Here is a 21,847-nt window from a genome sequence, read left to right on the forward strand (position 1 = left end):
GTGTTCGTTGCATCATAAAGGGCATTATATGTACACATGCTTCCAAACACATAAGCATAGCTTTGTGGGACAGCTAATGAATCACTTAACAACAAAACTCCCCAAGTCTGCAAAGTTATTTTCAATTTTATAGAACTCAGGCTGATCTTCTACCTCTTTGTAAAGAACTGGAGTATCGTTTTCCTTTTATATAGATCAGATGTTTGATCTTGGTTCTAATATGCATCTGTATTGTAGGAAGTAGTTGGACAAATGCTAGTGAAAAAGTGATATCTTCAGTTCATCTGAGCAGAACTGAATCTGATCAAGAGGTCATTGAGTTTAATAACAATAGGTGAGTCTGATTGCTAAGAATGCCGTGATAAGATACTTATATTTTCGTATGATTGCTACTTAAAAATGTAATACCTGTGATGTGGCCATGATAAATGGTGCTACAACTCATCTTTCTTAAGACTGCTAAATGATTTTAAGAATGTTGATTTTGTATGCAACTAGAAATAACAAACTGCTGGTTTATTTTTATATTTGGCTTACATTTATTTGACTTCACCAATATGCTCTCACCATCTATGTAATTGGTGACTTTACTTTCATGGCAGATAATATTCAGCCTTTTTCAGCATCAGTAACATAGTTCTAGATTATATTCCATTGAGAATATAGTGTAAAATATTCTCAGGCTAAATACACAATCTGAAAAAAAGCATCAATTTTCTGTTTTATGGGAAATTATTTCTGTTTTATCTGTCTATCATCTGTCTGTCTGTCAGTCAGTCTATCTGTCTATCTATCTATTATCTATTTTTCATATTTATTAACCACCCATCTCTCTTGGAAAACATATAGCCACCGATCTTTGCGACAATACTGGAAGGCTCCAATAAATTCATTTTAAAAAACCATAAAACACAATTAAAACATTAAACATTAAAAAACAATAAAAACGAAAACCTGGCACCAATCCATGCAAACATATCATTATCTAATCCACCAACTCTTGGGGGAAGAGCTAAGTCTATAAGGCTTAATGGAAGGTTAAAAGAGTGGGGGAGTGCTGAACTTCAGGGGGCAAGATGTTCCATAGGGCAGGGGCTGCCATGGACAAGGCACACTTCCTAGCTCTCCTTAGATGAAAATATTTGGAAGAGGGAACCAGAGCTTTCTAAAATGATGACCAGTACCATGAACTATCCCTGGAAAGAAACTGGAAGTCCGTGCAGCTCATGTAACAGAGGTATTATATGAGTTGTCCCCATTACTGTGTGCACTGTCACATTCTGGAACAGTTAGAGTTTCCAGGTAGTCTTCAAGGGCAGCCCCAGGTAGAGCATGTTGCAGTAATCCAACCGGGAGATGACCCAGGCTTGAGTGACTGTGAGCAGGGACTCCCAATCCAGCAAAGGGCACAACTGGTGCACCAGATGAATCTGAGCAAAGGACCCCCTAGCCACAGCTGCTACCTGCTCCTGGAGCAGGAGCTGTGAATCCAGGAGCACACCCAAATTGTGCACCAGCTCAGTGCAGGGAAGTGCCACCTTTTCCAGAGTCAAAGATAAAAAAAAAATCACCTGGTCTGGGGTGGGGTGGGGGGAACCATAGTCACTCCATCATGTCAGGGTTGAATCATGACATCATGCTGCTGGTCCATTAGAAACAGTGATATGTCACAGTTATAATCTGCAAAAAAAAAAAAAAGTTATCCCTGTCAGTTATGTATTTTTGACTTCCTGATTCATATTTTCCTCCAGTAATTATGAGAAGCCATTCTCAGGACGCCGGCAGGTTTTGCAATTTGACCTGGCAGAAACAAATATTTCAAAGGAAGAGCAACAGGACAAGTGTTTTCCTTCTGGTTCTGGAAGTGCTGCTTTGCAGCAACTTAAAGAAGACGTCCTAGGAACTGTGGGTATCATTGCATCCTGCTGAAACACTTAACTAAACAGACATTTACTTTAAATGCCTTCTGTGCCTTTGAGAATTATTTACTTTTCAAGGACCAGATATATTGTACACAATGCTTTATTATGGTACACATCTTTCCCAATAACAGGCAATTGCTCCAGGTTAACTCCAGTCTCCTAGACCTTGAAAGTTGATCTATCCATGTGAGCACATCTTTAACACTCAGTCCTTAAAGCATTCTTGGTCCAATCCACCTCATGAAGTTGGAAAATAGGAGGAGGAGAAAGGAGTATTATATATTTTTGCTGCCTTGAGTTATTTATAAAAACAAATCAATTAAAAAAATAAAAAATAAAGGTAACATGTTTAAGCTATTCTGCCTATCTTCGGATATGTACAATAGCTGTGGCTGAGATGTCCTTCTTCGGGTGCCTCCAATCACATCGTTCTTTTCCTTCCTCTCTTTTTTACATTGCAGAGAGCTGGCATGGAGGACTTTATGGAATTCCTCCATAATACGTTAGGAAGTCACCTGTTAAACTTCTGGATTGATTGTGAAGATGTCATGGATTTCACCAGGCACTTGGAGGCCACAGTTTCACCACAGGAAACACATCTGTTCTTTTCCAGTGCCTTTCGGTGAGAATGCCATTCTAGTGTATTTCTCAAACTAATAGTGATGGGTAATGCTAATCATGGACATAAGGAAAGATCTATCAGTGGCAGCAGAAATGTCAGTTATGTCAAAAATCGATAACCATTCAAGGCCATGAAATGTAGGGTAAAGATTCCTTTGAAATGTGAGAAGGTGATGAAAAGTAGCAATAGCCTTAAACTGCCATGGATAGAAGAGAGAATTATACCCTCTGTTGACAGAAGGAAACCAGTAGTTTAACAGTTCCATTCTAGCTGCAATAAAGATTCTTATTCAGTTGCAATGTCTCTCATGCTTGGGAGACTTTAGCTGAGTCTGAGCCTAGTTTCCTAACTAAGCTGTGCCTAGTTAAGGGTCTGAGATTTATTACTGGGTCCTGGCTTGGAGTGGTAGTGTTATGTGATCTGAAAAAGTGAATTAAAAACCTCATTAACTTTAGACATGTTTTATCTGATCGGAAATAATGGGGTGATGAGGGGAGTATTTAAATCGTTTGAATTGCTTCCAAAGCTGCTGATGGAATGTTGGTGTAGAGCAGGGTCCTCAATCTTGGCAACTTTAAGACTTGTGGACTTCAACTCCCAGAATTCCTCAGCCAGCAAAGCTGGCTGAGGAATTCTGGTATTTGAAGTCCACAAGTCTTAAAGCTGCCAAGGTTGAGGACCCCTGGCTGTAGAGCAAGAGTGAAGGTGCCATGGACCATACCTGTAGTTTTTCAGCTCAGCTAATTAAAGCTTGTGGAGTTATAATAACAATATAGTTATAACTATAGTTTATATCTAATATATATTAATAACATTTTAAAAATGTTAATTGTAATTGTAATATTTTAAAGCATAATAAAATGAAATAAACAGCTTAGTAGGAAGCAAATTCCCTTCGTGGCAGCATTGACAGAATACAGAATAACAGAGTTGGAAGGGACCTTGGAGGTCTTCTAGTCCAACCCCCTGCTCAAGCAGGAGACCTTATACCATTTCAGATAAGTCTTTTCTTAAAAACCTCCAGTGATGAAGGACCCACAACTTCCGAAGGCAAATTGTTCCACTGGGTAATTGTTCTCACTGTTAGAAAGTTTCCCCTTAGTTCTAGGTTGCTTCTCTCCTTGATTAGTCTCCATCCTTATTACTTGTCCTGCTCTCAGTTGCTTTGGAAAACAGGTCAGCTCCCTTTTCTCTGTGGCAGCCCCTCAAATATTGGAACACTGCTTACCCCTAGTTCTTCTTTTCACTACACTAGACATGTTTTTAAAATTCACCATTCACAATTCAATACATTACTGTTAATGTGATTCATCCTCTTGAATTCTGTGATTTCTCTCACTTGGAAACTTCAACTTGCTGGTAGTTTGGGAAGGGGTGTCTTGTAATGGTACCAAAAGATTTGGGGAGAGGTAGCAAACTGGGTCCCTCTGCTGGAATGTGAGATGAAGACCTCAAGAGTGTGTTTCTGTTTTGTGATCTTCCTTCTTCCTGCCTTTGTGATCTTCCTTCCTTCCTTCCTTCTTCAGTGCCATATTTCTCTCCATTTCCCAGTGCCAGATTTCTTTTTTTCTTTGTCTTCCCATTCAAAAGGCTCAACCACTTAATTGATTGCCTTGCAATATTGCAGTTTAAAATTTAATCACACACATGCCTGCCTGAATTATATTTTGGCTATGCGACCTCCATTGCAGTAAATCAGGCTACTCACCTTCATAAAATTCTTTGCTAATCTCTGTGAAGGCAGAAGAGTATTTTGAGGCTGTCTTTTGCCTTCATTTTCTATTTGCATTTTGATTTGCAGCAGGCAAGCTTCCTCTGTTCCTCAGCCCAGCTTGGAGCTGCCAAGCCAGAGTCCCAGAGTAGGGAGCTGATAGTAGGTATGAAATTAGGTATGTAGTAGATAGTAGTTGATAGTAGGAAGGCAAACTTTTTAGGTAGGCACACCAATGAGTTTTCTTAAACAAAAGCCAATTCTTGCAAATAAAAGCCAATTCTTGTTGTGAGGTCTTGCAGGATTTTAATCTAAATAAAGATTGAGCAAGTCTAAGAAGATTGCTGTTTTAAAATTTTATCATTTAAATTCTAACCTGAGTTTTGCAAACACCATGCACTGTCAAGACTGGGCTTGTAGTCACTTTTTGCCAACTGATGGTATAGACCAGTGGTGGCGAACCTATGGCATGGGTGCCAGAGGCGGCACTCGGAGCCCTCTCTGTGGGCACACGTGCCGTTGCCCCAGCCTCGCCTCCCCGTGACCCGCTCCTCTCCAGCAGCTCCCCTGAAGGAGAGTCGCCCCTGAGCATGTCCCACACGGAGCAGCGCAGCCAATGACATGGCAGCCAGGCAGCGTAGACAAGACTCTGCCCTCACACCCCATCGTGCACAGTTGATGCTGCAGGGTGCGGGCAGAGGGCGTGACCGCCATAGCGCTGCTAGGCTGCCTGGGCGATCTGCGGCGGGCCCTGGAGGCAGTGAGTGGCCCTGCGGGCAGGTGGGGCGGGGGATGGGGCAGAGCAGGGGCGGGGCAGGGGGTGGAGTGGGGGCGGGGCCAGTTTTTGGGCACTCGGTCTCTAAAAGATTCGCCATCACTGGTATAGACCTAAAAACAAAACTATATTCCATTAAAATTTGAGAGAAAGAAAAAAAAAACCTGCTTGCATAGTTTTATCTGTTTTTCTTAATTATGAGAAGTAAATAGCAGACCATTTGGAAGCTCAGCAATGTGATCTTGAATATCTTTCTCAGTACTCAGGGATTACTTTTATCATGATTTAAACTAATTGACTAAAACCAAGAAACATGGGTTTTTATAAACTCTAGTTTCTCCACAGAGACCAGCATTGTGAGTTGGTATTAATGAGTTATCTATTAATGCCTCCTCCATTACTCCATTCTGGCCTTGCTGCAGCTCCTGGTTGTTACTGCTTATTTGTCTGCTATTTCCATGTGAAACAGTGAGAAAGCACAAAGAGAAGAAATACTATTCCTTATCTCAGTTTCTATTGGTCTGAGCTTCTAAGAAGAGGTCAGCCACAATCTGCACAATATGGGCTCACATTTTTTTTTTTAATACCAGGGTGATATACTGCATCTGGGTATGCTGTAAAATACAAAACATCCAGCTTGTTTTTTATTTCTTGGGATATTTGAGAAGCCTGAAATATCGGAACAAATAATTTGGAGGAAATGGTGGCGGGTGAGGTGCACTAACTGATCTTCACGAACTGCAGATCTTGTGGGGTGTGAGGTTGTGTCAAATTCTTACCTTCGTTTAAGAGTAGAGGGAATAATCTTATAAACTATGCTATGTGATCAGAATGTTATGTGCAGTGCTAGTATCATGTATGAAATACTGCTTGTCCTCTTTTAAAAAAAATAAAATATGTATCTTTATACAGTAGCAAGCAGAGAAATATTCCAACGCAAGTGTGGTTTATACTGCTGCTCTTCTTTTGGCAGGGATATTCAAGCCAAGTATAGGCTGGCCATCCCTCCTGCTTTTCAAGTGAGTAATACAGCTGGAATGCAAATCCCTTTGTCCACGTTATAGCTTAAGTAATCAGAAACCTAGCTAAGCCAGCTAAGAAAGCAGCAGTTCAGGGGTTTGTTCTTTACCTCCGGTAGCCTTTTTGTGCAGAAATGCCTTGCATAACTGAATTGTAGGTTCTGTCCTGGGAGAGTTTCTTCATGAATCAGAATAGTCATGGAATCCTTCTATTTCTTGGGAATGTCTTCCACCTTTACTATATGGCTATCAGAGGACTTGATTTTTACTTTATAGTAGAGACCTTTGACATTTACTTAAAGGATTACTAATAGATATTGGGAATCAATTTAATACAGTGTTTGGAGGATCGTTAAAATGTGTAGGTATTATCATTTTTATATAAAGATTATATGACATATAATATTAATCCCATGATATAATACCGTAGTAGATTAGCCTCACTTTTTAAATAGCTGAGGGTCCATCCAGGCTGTTCTGGATTCTTCTTTTACAAAGTCATATGTGCAGAATACTTTATTTACTCAAGTAATTTCAGAAGTGGCAGCAATCATGACCATCAATACATATATATGTATGTGTAAAGTGGACCTTAGTTTCTATTGTATGCATACTATATGTTTTCTCTGTCTCTAGGAGCAGCTAGAGGAAAATAAAGGGGAAGAGGAGACGCCTTTTGCTTCCTTGAGCAGGAAACAATATGATGCCTTAAGACGATTGCGTTCTTACTGGGTTCCCCGATTTCTAATTCACTATCAGAGAATCAGGCAGTTAAGGTTTGTGCTAGGAGGGATCACTGTGCTTTTGAATTGGACAATAGGGATAGATAAAAATATTCTTATGTTCTAAATAGAACATTTTTAAAATGGCCTTAAAGCAGTGATGCGAACCTTTTAGAGACTGAGTGCCCAAACTGCAACCGAAAACACTTATGCATCGTCGAGTGCTGGGTGGGTGTGGCCAATTGGGTGGGCATGGCTGCAGTGGTAACGGCCGACTGAGTGGGACTAAAAAGTTCAATCAATCAATTCCAATCAACTTTTCAAGAAGTTGAAATTGACTGATTGAATCTTTTTTTTTTTTGTGCACATGGTGGCGGAGGCCTAAAGCGAAAAGGTTTTATAAAACCCAGCAGAAGGCCTAGGATTGGGGTGACGACACGCATGCCCACAGAGAGGGCTCTGAGTGCCGCCTCTGGCACCCGTGCCATAGGTTCGCCACCACTGCCTTAAAGCGTTGACTATATAATACACAATTAGACCCATGTTTTGTTCTTGTTTACTCTGTGGTGGAGTTTAGTAAAGACCCACCACCCCACTCAATTTTCTTCATTCAACCAAAACTGCAAATATTGATTTAATCTAAAATACCTTGTCAGTTTAATGTAATACTTTTATAGGTCTGAACCCAGTTCAGAGGTGCCTATTGAAGAAGAACTTTTCTGGAGTGGCCGTTTCCCATTTTCTTTGCATATGGCCACAGTGCTTCCTTCTATGGGTGATCAAAAGGACATGGTGAACTATATGAAAAGAAACAAAGACTGGAGAATGATGTGAGTACCTGTCCATAAAACAGAAGTGCTAGTCCATTTTATTTTTGATACTAATGTTTATTCTATTGTAATCATAAATCCTTATGGCTTTCTTCCCCTTGAAGCTTAATCAACTAATTTATTTATAATTAAAATAAATAGTCAACTAATTGCCCTTATTTACTCAGGATCTGTAATATCTACATTTGTGTGTTTATTAAAATGATTTTGTGTGGGCGGGTACACATTACAAAGCCTTTGTTGTAATATGATGCAGTTTATCCTTAAGCATCCTTCCCTGAGAAAGTTCACTGGCTAATTTTGTGCTGATCATTATTTCTTATTGAAGCCTACCTCACAAGGTTGATGCTTTGTAAAAGAACAATCCCAAAACCCAGAGGGAGGAAGTGCTATTTATGCTGCTTTGTACAAATTTGGAAAGTAAATGTAATGAATAAATAATAATATTCAATGCAAATGAAAATAATATCACAATGGTCAAATTCTTGGCAGAAAAACTTCAGCATTCAGTAACTGACAAATGAAAAGCTTGCTCTGTCCTCACCAATTGTTGGTAGAAAGCAGCGGAAGCTATATAAACACTGTTTAAATTTCTTTTACAATGCTGTGGCAGCTGTCAAGAAAATTTATATTTCCCTAAACTTTGACAGCGGCATGATGGTTTCACCTATAGCTGTTTTATTATTAACCATTTCTCCAGGAGGAAAATCAGTATAGAAATAAACCAAGAAAGAAATGATACTCTTTTGGAATTCAACTCCTGTGCTGGCTGGGAAATTCTGGGACTTGAAGTCCACAAGTCTTAAAAGTTGCCAAGGGGAGGATACACCTGCTCTAAAGGATCAAGGTTTGGGGAATGGGGAATGACAACAAACTTTTTGGTTTTAATGAAACCAAGACTGGTAATTCTACTTTATTCGTAAACAGGTCTCAGAATGGTTTAGGAAAATATGAATGCAGTTCTGATCTTGTGTCCTCTATAGCAGAAAGATCCTGAAAATTCAGTTTTGGTTTCATGATTTAGGAAAAACAGAAAAGGAACTGGGTCAAACAGACTGTTGGGCTCCCTTAAAGACTCCTTTGAAACACTGACAACCATTCGATTTCTTGAGGCATTGATGTGCGATCTGGGAGATGGGGATGGTTTCCTTCACTACTTGACTCGGTGAGTTTCTCAGCTGCTTTCAGTGTCCCATATTTCATTGTTGTGCTTTATTTACAATCCACAGGTAGATATTTGATTGTGAGAATCTGAAAAAATCATGATGCTTTTACATCCCTTTTTTTATTTGGCAGAAGTCCTACAGTTCACCTAATGCTGAAGTATCTTTCATGTTACCCCCCAGGTTTGAGGATCGACAAAAGATTAATCATCTGTTGCTGTGGAAGAAGCTAAAATATTATGAAAATGCACAGGAGAACCAAGCAAGCCCATCTGAAATACAGAATATAGCCTGGCAGATTTTTCATATGTTTCTGGCCACTTATACAGAATGCAATTCAGGTGAGCTGTATTGGAAGGGCAAATATGAAGGAATCTGATTTAATCATTCCATTCCATCATTGCAAAAGCCTATCAAATTGGAAAGAACCACTACCCAGAATATAGGTGCTTGAATATGGGGGCAGATGTCTTTAGAACATGGAATCTATGTTCTTAGTGCCATATCATCTAGCATTTTTGAAGTTGAGACAGAAAGAGAAACAGATAGATGGGCAATGTTGACTTAATATGTGGTTCCTATAATAGACTGGAATAAAATTGAATATCAGTGATAATATGAATGTTTTATGACTGAAGAAAGTAAGAGATGTAATTCATTGATGGGAGGACCTTTCTGTAAATTGATTACAGGATACCTTGGCTGTAGAGACTGATACTAGTTCTACAGTAATCCATTGTTATTCTTGGTAACCTTAATTCTGTCCCTGCTTAAACAGATTGCTTAGTGTTTGGAAACACCATTAAAGCCTACTTGTATACTGCTATGGTGTAAACCATAGACATTGATATCTATTTTGTAACTACATTTTGCTCACTTTTTATTTTCAGCTTTTATCAGATTTTCCAATGGATTCATTTACTAATTATTTGGGCGCACTTGGCCTATGAACAAGCTCTTTGAAGGTGGGGTCTTCAGCCAACCTTGTGTTCTGATTCTCCTTTCTCTGCAGAGCTTAGTTCCAGTATGCTAGAATACATCCAGCACCTTGAGAGAATACTTTCCACGGGCAGTGGAGACCTGACATTTTCTGCTTTTGAACCCATGATTCAATATGTGCTGCCTATTTTGGGTGGGCTGTGGCTGCATTATGTTCGCCATGAAGTCACAACTTTCCTTGAGTGAGTCCCAAGATGTCCTATTCTGAATTTTCTGAAAATAAAATGTATGCATTTTCTGTCGAGAGATATTTCAAAGATTATGCGCCCGCAACACTATAAATTGAGTCTTTATGTAATATTGTGCAGACAATGGCCAAATCCAAATGTTTTTGCTATGTTAATGAAGATTTTAAGAGTTCATGAATCTAACCAATTACATGAGACATCCATTATCCCTTTGGCCAAAAGAAAACTTATTACAAATAATTTGTAAACCCTCCAATCATAACTTAAATATATTTTTAGCTAACTTTTCTTTCTTACAGATACTGTGTACCAATATCTCATTTGGATGTCCAAAATTCTGAAAGCAAAGACCATAAAAGCAATCAGGACAGAAGTGGGAGGTATTTAAAACCTTTGTGGAAATGAAAGGTCACTTTGGTAGCCTGGGTGTCCATATGGTGCCATATCTCCAAATTATATCAATATTTTAAAATAGATTTTTTTATATTGTGGTTTATTATATAGACTTACTTGAAAGTGTAATTTAACTCAGGAGGATTTCTGTGGAGAAGGCTGTAAGATTGTAGTGTTGCCTCGAAAGTAAATCAGTAGTTGGAGTTAATTTCTAAAGGTATGAATAAGATGTTGAAGGAAGTGACATTGAGATAATGCAGCAAGAAAAATACAGCAATTAGACCAAGATTTGGAAGTTCAAATGTTTGTTCTTTGCAATAACTCAATTATTAGTACAAAGAGGAAACTAAAGTACAACAAACAATTAGTACAATCCAGAATTTAATTGTTCCAGTTTTGGCATACGAGATTTAATTTCTAGCCCTCATGGTTGTGGAAGAAAGGAATCTGCAAATGAAATTGGTTTTGACCTTGGCTTCCAGGGTTGAAAGAATAGGCTTACATACATCCCAGCTTCTGCCTCTCTGTCCAGACCGATTTCTTAGCCTTGTTCTTCTTTGCCTTCAGCTGCTGTTTCACCCTTTGCCAAATAATACGTGAAATTTGCAAATTTTGAAGCCAGAATTCATTTTGCAGATTAATTCATGGCATTTAGGATATTTGTGCTGTTTATTCTTAAACATAAATGTTTTCTTTGTATATCAGTAATATTGTTTCATTCAGTGGTAATATTTTAACTGAACGTTTGTATTCTTTCTGTAAGAGGAAATTCTGTGAGAAGTGCTGTACTAGCCTTTATTTATATGCCATTCTGCCTACAGGTTAAAGAAGCAGAAACCAAACACCTATATTCATGGCTCAAAAGAAAGAGGGTTACACAGGAAAAGGGGTAAACAGAAGGTGGTTTCCAAATCTCCTACAGGGGTGGTTTCCAAATCTTCCAGCAGAAGCAGTACAGACCAGGGAAGTAGGGAAAAATCACCAGTTCTTCAGGACTCACCCACCCCTCAAAATGTGCCAGATTTTCTTAGCAACCCAGTTCTCTTCAATGTGTACAAAAAGGCAGCTTGTAAAATGCAGAATATAGAGCTTCAGATGGTTTTAGGACTGCTACAGGAAGTGGAGGCCTGCGTGGAAGTCCCAGCACATGAAAAACACCTAAATTGTGCAGTCAGATTTCTAGATATGTGGAACAAGCTGGGGGTTTTGAGATCCAGTATCCCCTTCCCCAAAGAACTGAAGAAAAGAATAAAGGAAGAAGTGGCCCGGGGAGAAATTACTGACATCACCTGGAATGAAATCCAGCTTTTATTACGTTCCCTGGTTGTTCCTACTTTTGAGCAATTTTGGGATGAGATGAGTGAAGGGTTGAAGAAATATGGACTGGTGCCTTCTCAGATTCCAGAAGAACGCTGGTGCAAGCTGGAACCATTCCTAAATGTGATAGCTGGAAAAATAGCTCTTAGGCATTTAAGGAACAAGGAAGCACAAGATGCATCAGCAGCCACAGCAAAACCTACAAGGGAAGACAAAGACTCTTTCTGGCAGTCTCTAAAAGAGGCTGCAGAAGGCTGGCCCACTGTGGAGATGCTCCATTTCATTAAACACCTCCAGGTATATGGCACACCTGTGCTGGAGAGTGGTTTGCATTTTCTACTGGAAGTGCAGAAATTTAGAAATGCTCATCATGACTGGCCTGACATGGCTCTTCTGAAGAAAAAGGTTCTTGTGATACGTGACTGTTTCCTTGCTTCTCAGATTGAGCCTCGGCTACAGGTAAGAGCTCACAATATCAATGGTATTTTTATTCCCCAGGCGGAGTGGCCTATTTAACAGGTTGGCTGGTAAGAATTGATTAGTAAAAATACAGGGAAACAAATGTAAAATAGTTTCCCTGTATTTTTGCTAATCATTTCTTACCAATCAACTTGATGTATGTATATGATTATCTCACTTCTATGTAAGAGTGCTCATACTATCTTATGGTCAAGGACAATCGTCTTGATTGTTACACTGTGTTACAGAGAAATAATCATCCAGTTTTGGTCACCACGATGTAAAAAAGATGTTGAGACTCTGGAAAGAGTACAGAGAAGAGGAACAAAGATGATTAGGGGGCTGGAGGCTAAAACAAATAAAGAACGGTTGCTGGAATTGGGTATGTCTAGTTTAATGAAGAGAAGGACGAGGGGGGACACGATAGCAATGTTCCAAAAAAGAGGGAGACAAGCTATTCTCCAAAGCACCTGAAGGCAGGACAAGAAGCAACGGATGGAAATTAATCAAAGAGAGAAACAACGTAGAACTAAGGAGAAATTTCCTGACTGTTGGAACAATTAATCAGCGGAACAGCCTGCTTCCAGAAGTTGTGAATGCTCTAACACTGGAAGTTTTTAAGAAGAGACTGGACAACCATTTGTCTGAAATGGTATAGGATTTCCTGCCTGAGCAAGAGGTTGAACTAGAAGACCTCCAAGGTCCCTTCCAACTCTATTATTATTATTACTACTACTACTACTACTACTACTACTACTACTACTACTACTACTATTATTATTATTTTTAAAAATTTGTTGGCAGAGAATATTTTCTTCAAAAATTTCCAAAAGAAAAGTGAAATTCTCCAACAATATCTCAAGAGCAGAGAATAGCACACCAATATAGAAAATGCTCATTGAAAAATAGATTTCATCATATCTTCCTTGGGATTTAATTGAAACGGGGGAAGCCATCCTACAGTTTAGGGTTGGCCTCAAAACAGATTTATTAGACATTTTAATGTGTGATATATTGTGATATTTAACTGTTGCTTACAGACTGCCCTGAGCAGTTAAAGGAATGGAGGTAATACACTTTTTTTTTTATTAACAAATAAATGGTAGTCACATAAGCATCTGTGAAAGAAACTAGCATCACTGATACTATAACTTGCCCAGGAATTTGACAAGGAGTCAAAACAATAGCATCAAGAACTTCAGAGAAAATTTCCTAGGAAGCCTTGAGAAGCCTAACAATCTAGTAGTCAGTATTCCCTCCCAAAGAAGCAATGCTAAAATAATAAAATGCCATCATCTACCTCCCATTAGCTAAATTTATTTCAGCTTCTTTTATCTAGAGAATGTCCTGGCTGATCATTTACTGCTGCTTTAGTACCGTAATTTTAACAGTGAAACCAGATTCCATCCCAACAGAGATCAAAATTGCAGGAAAATAAGGGAAGATCATACAGTTGACCTCCAGATAATTATATCTGGGTCTTATTGTGTGATTGGAGAAGAAAAGGTAGAAGGAGCTATAGTTCCAGGGATCATCTTGTCGTGCAGAATGTTAAATGTCTTTGGATTGCCCCGCAGGTGGCAGTGGATAATAAGAGGCTGGGCAGAGCTATCCGGGCAGCTGAGCAGGCCCTCCAGAAGGAGATTCCACCTCCAAGTTTATTTGACAGTCTGAAGGATTCAGTCTCCAGCATACTAATGCCATATTGGGCTGCCTTTCAAAAACACTGGCTTAAGAGATCTGTGGCAAGTGCACAAAGAGCTCCAGGTAGGTCTGTTGCCATTTGAAAATCTGAGAAAAGACATAAACACATAGCGATTGTGCAGTCCCCTTTCTGAATAAACCATACTACAGTATGTTTAATTTAGATTTTTTCTCTCCATTTTCCTGCCACAACTAAAGCATCACATTAACCTTAAAATCCGTAGTCCTTCTTGAATTGTAGAAGCTAACATTCACTGCAGATCAGTTTGATATTTAGCCTTACCTGCAAATACGAGTACACATATATTTACATCCCCAATCAATATAACCTCTATCTTCGCCACAAGTATTCCTTACAAACATATCCATAAATATACTGAATAACCAACGAGACAATGCTGAACAATTCATTAGGGATTGCATTTATTCTCACATATGCTTTATTTCCATCATATACTGCTCTATCCTGCAGTAGCACCCACCTACATAAACATGCGAAGTATTGCATAATTCAGGCCACTTCAATTTTTCTTATACTTTCTCTAAATCAAGAAATGCTCAGTAAACTTGTTTATGTTTACATTTCTCAATAACCTACCAAAGAGCAAAAAAATCTAGCTTCCACATCCCTGTACAGCAGCGGTTCTCAACCTGTGGGTCGCGACCCCATTTGGGGTTGAACGACCATGTCACAGGGGTCGCCAAACAACGCAGTCCGCCCTTTTTCCCCCCCTTTTCCTTAGCTGTGCTACTCCCTTTTATTCTATTGGCTTTTGAAAGCCAATAGAATAGACTCTCTTGAATAGAGTCTAATTCTATTGGCTTTCAAAAGCCAATAGGAATTGTCCAGGCTGTCTCTGCCGTGCTGAGCCCGCCAAAAGTCCCATTCTGCAAACGGTGCTGCAAGTTGTCTGCAGCGAAGGCAAGCTGTCTGGAAGTTTCCACCCCTCCCTGTTGAGCAACTACTAAAAATGTAAGTAAAAGAGGGCCAGGGGTGGGAGGTGGGAGGCCGGCGGGCGCAGGGAGGGTTGCTGGCGTGCGTGGGGCCCGGCGGGTGCCTTACCTCCCTTGGGCTGGGCCAGCTGGTGGCCCAGCAGGTGGTCGGCCTGCGCCATCCCTGCCGCTTGCCAGCTACGCCTCGGCCGGCACAGGGGGTGGCACCACACATGCGCGGCGCTCCCGGGCAGGGAAAGTCCTCAACTTGCGACCGGTTGGGTAGTCCTCGACTTACGACCACTTTAGTCCTTGACTTACGACCGATTGAGTACTCAACTTACGACTGGTTGGGGGTCGCAGCATTAAAAAGGTTGAGAACCACTGCTGTACAGGGAATAAAGCCTTGTTGCACTTTCCAACTTTTATCCATTATCACTTCCTTTTAGCATTTCCATCAGCATTCTGATGGTATTGTCAGACCCTCATTTGTTAAATGCTTTCTCTTTCTGGTTTGCCATTCTGTTGGGAGGGGGGAGGAGGCTGTTCCGCTATTCTGCTGGGAGGAGGAAGGCTGGTATGTGCTTTGATGCATGGGGTGTAAATGGAAGAAGGAATGTGCCCTGGGCCATCTGTCTTATCTCTGAGTCAAGGAAAGGAGATCAAGAGGCCGAGAGGAAAATGAAACCCTGAGAATGGTGCATGGGAACTACACTTATCAATCTGGTTCTCATAACTTTGCACCTGAGGATTGGATGAAATCAAACTAGACATTTGGCTGTTGGGGTCTGCAAGGGATGCTTTAATGTAACATTTCGCATGGGAATATACTAGATCTTGCTTTGCTTTCTTGCTATCACTACCTCTCAATAAAAGTTCCTTTTGAGATGATGCCTGTTTCAAGAGTTCTGCTTTCTTGGGAGGATTAGTTGAGGCAGGACCTTACAAGTATATTTCAAGTCTCCTCAGTGAAACTTTGTTTAACATACCGGTAGGTAAAATGTTTTCCACCTAGGTTAAAAAAAAAAAAGCTTTGTAACTAATATTTTTATTTTCTCTAGTGCTGAGAAATCAGCTGCTGCTGCAGAAGAGACAGGCCAGGCTTAATGAATCGCCAGGCTCTCTTCAGCTGCCACCACTCCAGCAGCCTAAAGAAGGCAATGGAAGCAGGTCACAGGATGGTTTTATATACTCATTCTCCATCAGTGAAGGCCTTATAGTACAGGTGCGTATGTGGCATTGTACTCTTTGCTCCTACGTAGAGTTAAATAATTTAGAATTTGCAGTGATGGTGGCAGAGCTTTAAAACAGGTTTGTTTATTTATTTAAAATATTTATATAGCCGCCCATTTTATATCAATTACTGGCTGATATAAGATTATGGAATGTATATCCTCTGAAGTTATTGAAGTCCAACTCCCATAAAATACTAGGTCGGAGACGATGAAAGTAGTAGTGTTATCACATCTAAAGGAATAGGGTTTTTTCATTACTAAAGTGATTTGAGCGTTGCATTTTCTCTACTATCTCGCAAGAGATGATGTTCCTGGGTAGTGAAGACAGCGTTCAAAGTACTGCTTGTCTAAAACAAAACTATCAATTGCATCACTAGAAAAAATTCCACAGAAATGGCTAGGTCCTATGGATAAGGGCCAGCAGACTGAAGAACAATTAACACATGCTCCTCTGCTGATAATTACATTAAGTTTTTATTTTATTTGTAGGCAACTTAAGGCCTGTTGCAAAACGTTTGTTGCTAATAGACCAATTATACTGTACAAACCACTATTTACTCAAGAAGTTATTAATATTAGATTTGATGAAAGTCTTTAAAAAGTGTGAAATAATATACTTTTTAAAAAAATGATATAAAGGATTTGTAATACTAATACTGTAGAAATTTCTTGAAATTCTGGGCCATGGTTTAATTGAGAAATCAGCAAAACACCACTGACATGCTGTTTAGCTGGAACATAAATAGAGAATGTGGCTAAGCTAGCATTTTGGCTTATAACTGCATTTAAAGTGGTGCACGGGTTAATCTTTGTTACAAGATTAACAGCAAATAAATTCAATAAATAAATAGGGACATGATGGATATAGCTTTTATGTGAAAATTGTTTTCTTTTTGAAGAAGTATCATATTGATGACAATGATGGAAGATTACACTAATGCAAACATTTTTTTTTGCTTCTCAGAATCCAAACAAAGACATTCTGAACATTAGCTCTGCTGTTTTCAGAAGCATGAACAAACCAAATGGATTTGAGTTTCCTTCACTTCCAATGCACCAGTGCTGACTGAAGCAAGGAATATAGTCCCCAAAAGTTCACATTGTAAAATACTCTATGTTTGCTAGTTAACCATGTATTAGGACAGTGCTTGATTGTAATTAAGAACACACAAACATGTATGTATTTTTCTTCTCTGTTGTTGACAGGGGTGATTTAACATTTAGTTAAGAAAACTCAAAATCCTCTGATTGCCAAAATATCATCAGGAACACTTTTAGGAAGATTGGAATCTAAAAATAAGAGGTTGTGCTTTTTCCAGGAAAGATTCATTAAGTCCTACTATGAATTTCCAGTAACAGTCTTTTTTTCTTTTTTCTTTTATAAAAAACACCTCATGGCTAGACCCTGAGTCTATGGGAAAGTCTCAGCTGATACTTTCCATCAAATGACAAGAGAATAGTTCTGTAACTAAGGCTTAAAAGGGTCTCATACTATGAGACTTTACAAAGGGCCAGCCCAAATTTGCTATTTTTGTCCATCAATTGGTTTGCTACATTGTTTTTCTGAAAACCACAAGTTTGCCACCCTCTGTTCCCCAAAAAATTATTGTAAGGTTATAGTCTTGATTTCAGAGCACTATAAAAAGGATAAGGATAGGATAAAAAATGATTTGAAAATTAGCAAACCCTGACAGATAATTAAAAGTAGATGATAAATCTGGATATAGCAAGCTCAGAGTGGTTTGCAACAGAATTATTATTTGTATGAAGCACTTTAAACAACAAATGCTCCCTTCGAAGTAATTCTTATTTGCAAAATTTGTACAACCAACCAGAGAAAGGCTAGATAGCATACTTGCCTGGAAATAATTTGTTCCATTGCATAGTCGGGAAAATGGTTCCAATGAGACAGCATACTTTTTATTTTACTAAATAAAAAACATCATCTTGCAGCCAACAAACTTATATCTTTTATTATCAAAGAAATATAGTTATTTCTTTCTTAGCGGCTATATTGAGAGGTTGATTATATTTACCTGTATGGTTGGCTTGCCTTGTGCTTATGTGGCTGGTCAAAGGATAATCTTTGTTGTTCTTCTTAACATCATGTGCAAATTGTATTTCATGAAAGAAGTTATTTTATATACATCGGCTAGCCAAAGCAGCTCATTCTACCAATTCAATAATCCAGAAGAATCCACAGGATTGCAGGACCATATTGTACAAAGTTGATAGGGATTCACAATCATTCAAATGAACATCCAGATTCCTCACAATCAAGCATCAAAATACATTCTTTGCATATTCCTGGGCTGCTGCCAATATCATCTGTACATCATCAGTCTTCGCCATGCCTTTAGCTACAATTCCAGAACCTTCTGCTTTGCCTCCCATTTGAGTACAAACAGCGAGAGCCCAGTCAGCTGCCGAAGCCTTTGATAATGAACTCTAAGAAAGGGAACAAATTAATAAAACATAGATGAACTGCTGAGAATGACAATCAGATTTTTGCTCTATAGCAGGCCATTGAGAAATGTATTCATGTGAAAAAAGTGCATTGTGCATTAACTGGTTTAGAGAAAGTGTATGATAATATGAATATCCTGAATTATGGACTACATATACTTTTGTATGTAGATGATATTTTATTGTTAGTTGAGACCCTACATGATTTCTCATGAATATTAGGTTATATGAAGCAACTAGGAATAGAGTTCTGAAAATTAAGATAATAAAAACCAAAATAGAGCTGTTAGTCAGGAATATGGAAAAATTGAGTGAATAATTGCAAATTATATCTACAAGGTAAAAAAGTAAAGAAAGTAGATGTGTGTGTTACTGGAACACTAAGTACTTGGCCAGTTTCTCAGCCTTAGGTAGGATATATATATTAGGCAGGAGATATACTCTGTGTGTGTTTGTGTGATACACATATATATCTCCTTCCTCAGGTTGAGAGACAGTAACTGGCCCAAGAGCTTAGTCTTCTAATTTCCAGCTTGGGGCATTAGCCACTACACCAATCTGGCTCTCTGAATTTGTATACTTTAGTAGAATGTTTATTAAGATGAGTAATGGAAGGAGAAATTTTAAGATACTGGTGAAAAGGCTATTGGTCATATGTGGTCTGTGGCAAGAAAAAATTGTTGAATTAAATGGAGACTGTACATAAGAAGCCACTTTTGTCCATTTTGTTATATGGAAGTGAGAACAATTTGACGATTTGCAATCTTTGTTAGACATTAAGGGAAATCAAAAGTGAACTGATTTAAGGTAGTCCTCAGCTTACGTCCATATTTGGGACCGGAATTTCTGTTGCTAAGTGATGAGGTCATTAAGTCACACTTGATTTTATTATTTTTTTTGCCATGGTTATTAAGTGGATCGTGGGGTGGTGGTCATTAAGCAATTTCGACTTTTCCATTGACTTTGTTGGAAGCCCCCTAGGAAGGCCACAAATGATGCTCATGTGATCCTGGAATGTTGCAGTCTTTGTAAATACATGCTAATTGCCAAATGCATGGATTTGATCATGCTCAGACTGTCATAAATTGCTTTTTTCAGCACGGTTGTACCTTCGAACAGTTGTTACACAAATGATAGTAAGTCAAGGACTATTGGTATATTAAAGCAATTTAATTAATCACCAAGAGAAAACCCTGATATAAATCATCTACCACTGATATTTTTTCATATATTAGTGTGTTCAAAGATTAGATTTCACATATTTCTGAAAGTAATACAAACTGATAACTAAAATATTGTAAATTAACGTGGTTGTTTAGAACAGAGGTCACCAACCTTTCTTGGTTGGCGGACCAGAGGGAAAGTGAGGGGGAAGCATTTTACATGCGTGTGCATGGGGCCACAAGGACGCACGTGATGCAAACAGGGTGGGGCTAGCACTTGTGTGATACTCGCTAGCCCTACTCTGTTCTTGCGCGGCACAGTGCTGTCCGTTTTTGCGCCCACAATGCGGCGGCGGCCTGGTTTTGCACCCCGCATCCCATTTTTGCGCTCCGTGGTACGATGGTATCCTGTTTTTGTGTCCCACGGTGTGGTGTTTTTGTGCCCTGTGACGTGGTGGCATCTCATTTTACTGCCCTGCAGCACAGCGGTGTTGTTTTCGCACCCTGCAGTGCAATGGTGTCCCATTTTCATGCCCTGTGGTATGACGGTGGCCTGTTTTCATGCAGCATGGCCGCAGCACTACCACAAGTGGGTTGTGTGTGCGTGCACACACGCGCGCACTGGCCAGCCTGTCCTGCAGCCCAGTGGCCAGCAGGCCCCAGCCCACTACCGGGCCACAGCCCACAGGTTGGGGACCCCTGGTTTAGAATATTAAAGAGGACATTCTTTGGATATATGAGCAACAAGGAAACTATTTAAGAAATAATAAATTCATTTCCTATAGTTTCAGTGACAGCATATTGAGAGTGCCTACCATTCCTTTAATATCAGTCATTTCTTCTGATCAACTTTTCTTATGTTAGCCCTGCCTTAATTAGCATCTCTGATTTGTTTGGCCAAATTCCATCACCATAACAACAATCATCTCCAACATGTGATTTCCCGCATGTAACTAAAAGTGGAAGACTGAAACTTTGGGCCGAGATCATTTTCGTGGAATGAAAAACTGAGATATTTGTCTGCTTTATAACCTAGTATATGAATGCTGCAGAGGCACTAATTCATTTTTATAAAATTGCTTATGCACAATGGTGATGAAATTCTTCTGTAAGGATGTTAGGGTTAGGGTTGATTCCTGGCAACTGCTTGGATAAGTCCTTACAGTTTTCTTGGTACAATTTTGGAAGTAGTTTGCCATTGCCTCCTTCCTAGGGCTGAGAGAGAGGGGATGGCCCAAGTCACTCAGCTGGATTTGTGCCTAGGACAGGACTAGAACACACAGCCTCATGGGTTTCTAGCCTGATGTGTTAACCTTGACACCAAACAAGCATTCTAGTACTTTACTGAGCCATTTCAAAAAATGAAAATCAAAATTTTCTCTTAATGTCATTAAGAGAAAATTGTGAAAAAATTTCTACATGAAAAAAAACATTTCAAAATTTGTTCTCATTCAAAGAACATGAAGATTTTGCTTCTATCCTTTGAGAATAATGGAAACTTCAGAATCACAGGGAATCCCACCTACCTTGGATATCTGGCAAGCGCAAAACACCTGGCCTGGTACTGGTGAGCTAAACAACATCACAGAAGCCCCTGGTACTTTGTTACACAGTTGATTGACTGCTTTCATCAAGATCTAGGATAAAAACAAAAGATAAAAATGAAACTCCACCTTCAAAAAAATTACTCGTTTTCATCAAGGAATTTAAGATGCAGAAGAAGTCTTCAATATTTTAAATTGTATCATGTTATAAAGCAGTGCAATATACCCTGGACTGAGACAGAGAAATGAACAACAGTTAGGTTGAGAACTGGTGAATAGGAAGGTTTTCAGTTTACATAACACGAGAACTGTAAAAGGAGGAGGAAACTAATTATTAAAGGGTTCAGAACTAACCAGCCCACTCACACTATTTGAGCAGTTCAGACGTGATCCTTCCTCTGCTCTAAGCTGCTTAACACTTGAGGAAGCAAGTTTAATCTGCTGACTGCCAAAACAACTTCAGCATGGCCAAGGGCTGGTATGCTGCTTTCTAAGAGAAATCCACAGTTGGTTAAAACTCACATAGGGTGTCTCAGCAGGAATAGTGTCAATAATGACTGGCTCATTGGAATACTTTGTCAGCAAGTCCTGCACCTTCTCTGCAGCCTTGGGAAAGAATGTACAACATGCATCAATAATGGTTGGGTAACTGACATAAAATGTACAGAAGAGAGGTGATACT

General features: G+C 39.3%; 2 protein-coding genes across 6 annotated transcripts in view; one reads left to right on the plus strand and one right to left on the minus strand.

Annotated features, from left to right (window-relative positions):
- The window catches only part of LOC120309624, a 30,809-nt gene extending 12,860 nt beyond the window's left edge, over positions 1-17,949 (plus strand). Inside the window, exons 6-19 of the mRNA XM_039347041.1 lie at positions 238-334; positions 1,752-1,905; positions 2,384-2,544; positions 6,004-6,049; positions 6,686-6,825; positions 7,449-7,601; positions 8,626-8,766; positions 8,948-9,105; positions 9,777-9,945; positions 10,251-10,331; positions 11,166-12,120; positions 13,698-13,887; positions 15,819-15,982; positions 16,957-17,949. Of these exons, the coding sequence (XP_039202975.1) occupies positions 238-334; positions 1,752-1,905; positions 2,384-2,544; positions 6,004-6,049; positions 6,686-6,825; positions 7,449-7,601; positions 8,626-8,766; positions 8,948-9,105; positions 9,777-9,945; positions 10,251-10,331; positions 11,166-12,120; positions 13,698-13,887; positions 15,819-15,982; positions 16,957-17,058 (2,711 nt within the window). The 3' untranslated portion in view covers positions 17,059-17,949. The remainder of the gene's footprint in view (positions 1-237; positions 335-1,751; positions 1,906-2,383; positions 2,545-6,003; positions 6,050-6,685; positions 6,826-7,448; positions 7,602-8,625; positions 8,767-8,947; positions 9,106-9,776; positions 9,946-10,250; positions 10,332-11,165; positions 12,121-13,697; positions 13,888-15,818; positions 15,983-16,956) is intronic.
- The window catches only part of AARS2 (alanyl-tRNA synthetase 2, mitochondrial), a 35,901-nt gene continuing 22,803 nt past the window's right edge, over positions 8,750-21,847 (minus strand). Inside the window, exons 20-24 of one of the 5 annotated variants that reach the window (XR_005557132.1) lie at positions 21,688-21,771; positions 21,148-21,258; positions 18,029-18,440; positions 10,462-10,555; positions 8,750-8,852 (exon numbers count right to left, since the gene is read on the minus strand). Coding sequence is in view for 1 of the 5 variants with exons in the window: in XM_039347042.1 (XP_039202976.1) it covers positions 18,276-18,440; positions 21,148-21,258; positions 21,688-21,771 (360 nt within the window). In the remaining 4 variants the exon portion in view is untranslated. Of the gene's footprint in view, positions 8,853-10,337; positions 10,556-13,208; positions 13,912-17,884; positions 18,441-21,147; positions 21,259-21,687; positions 21,772-21,847 lie in introns of those variants that run through there. The other 4 variants (XR_005557134.1, XR_005557131.1, XR_005557133.1 and 1 more) reach the window with 4 other exon arrangements.

This window comes from Crotalus tigris, unplaced genomic scaffold (assembly GCF_016545835.1).
Source record: "Crotalus tigris isolate CLP2741 ecotype Arizona unplaced genomic scaffold, ASM1654583v1 scf7180000018048.2368360, whole genome shotgun sequence".
NCBI classification, from domain to species: Eukaryota; Metazoa; Chordata; class Lepidosauria; order Squamata; family Viperidae; genus Crotalus; species Crotalus tigris.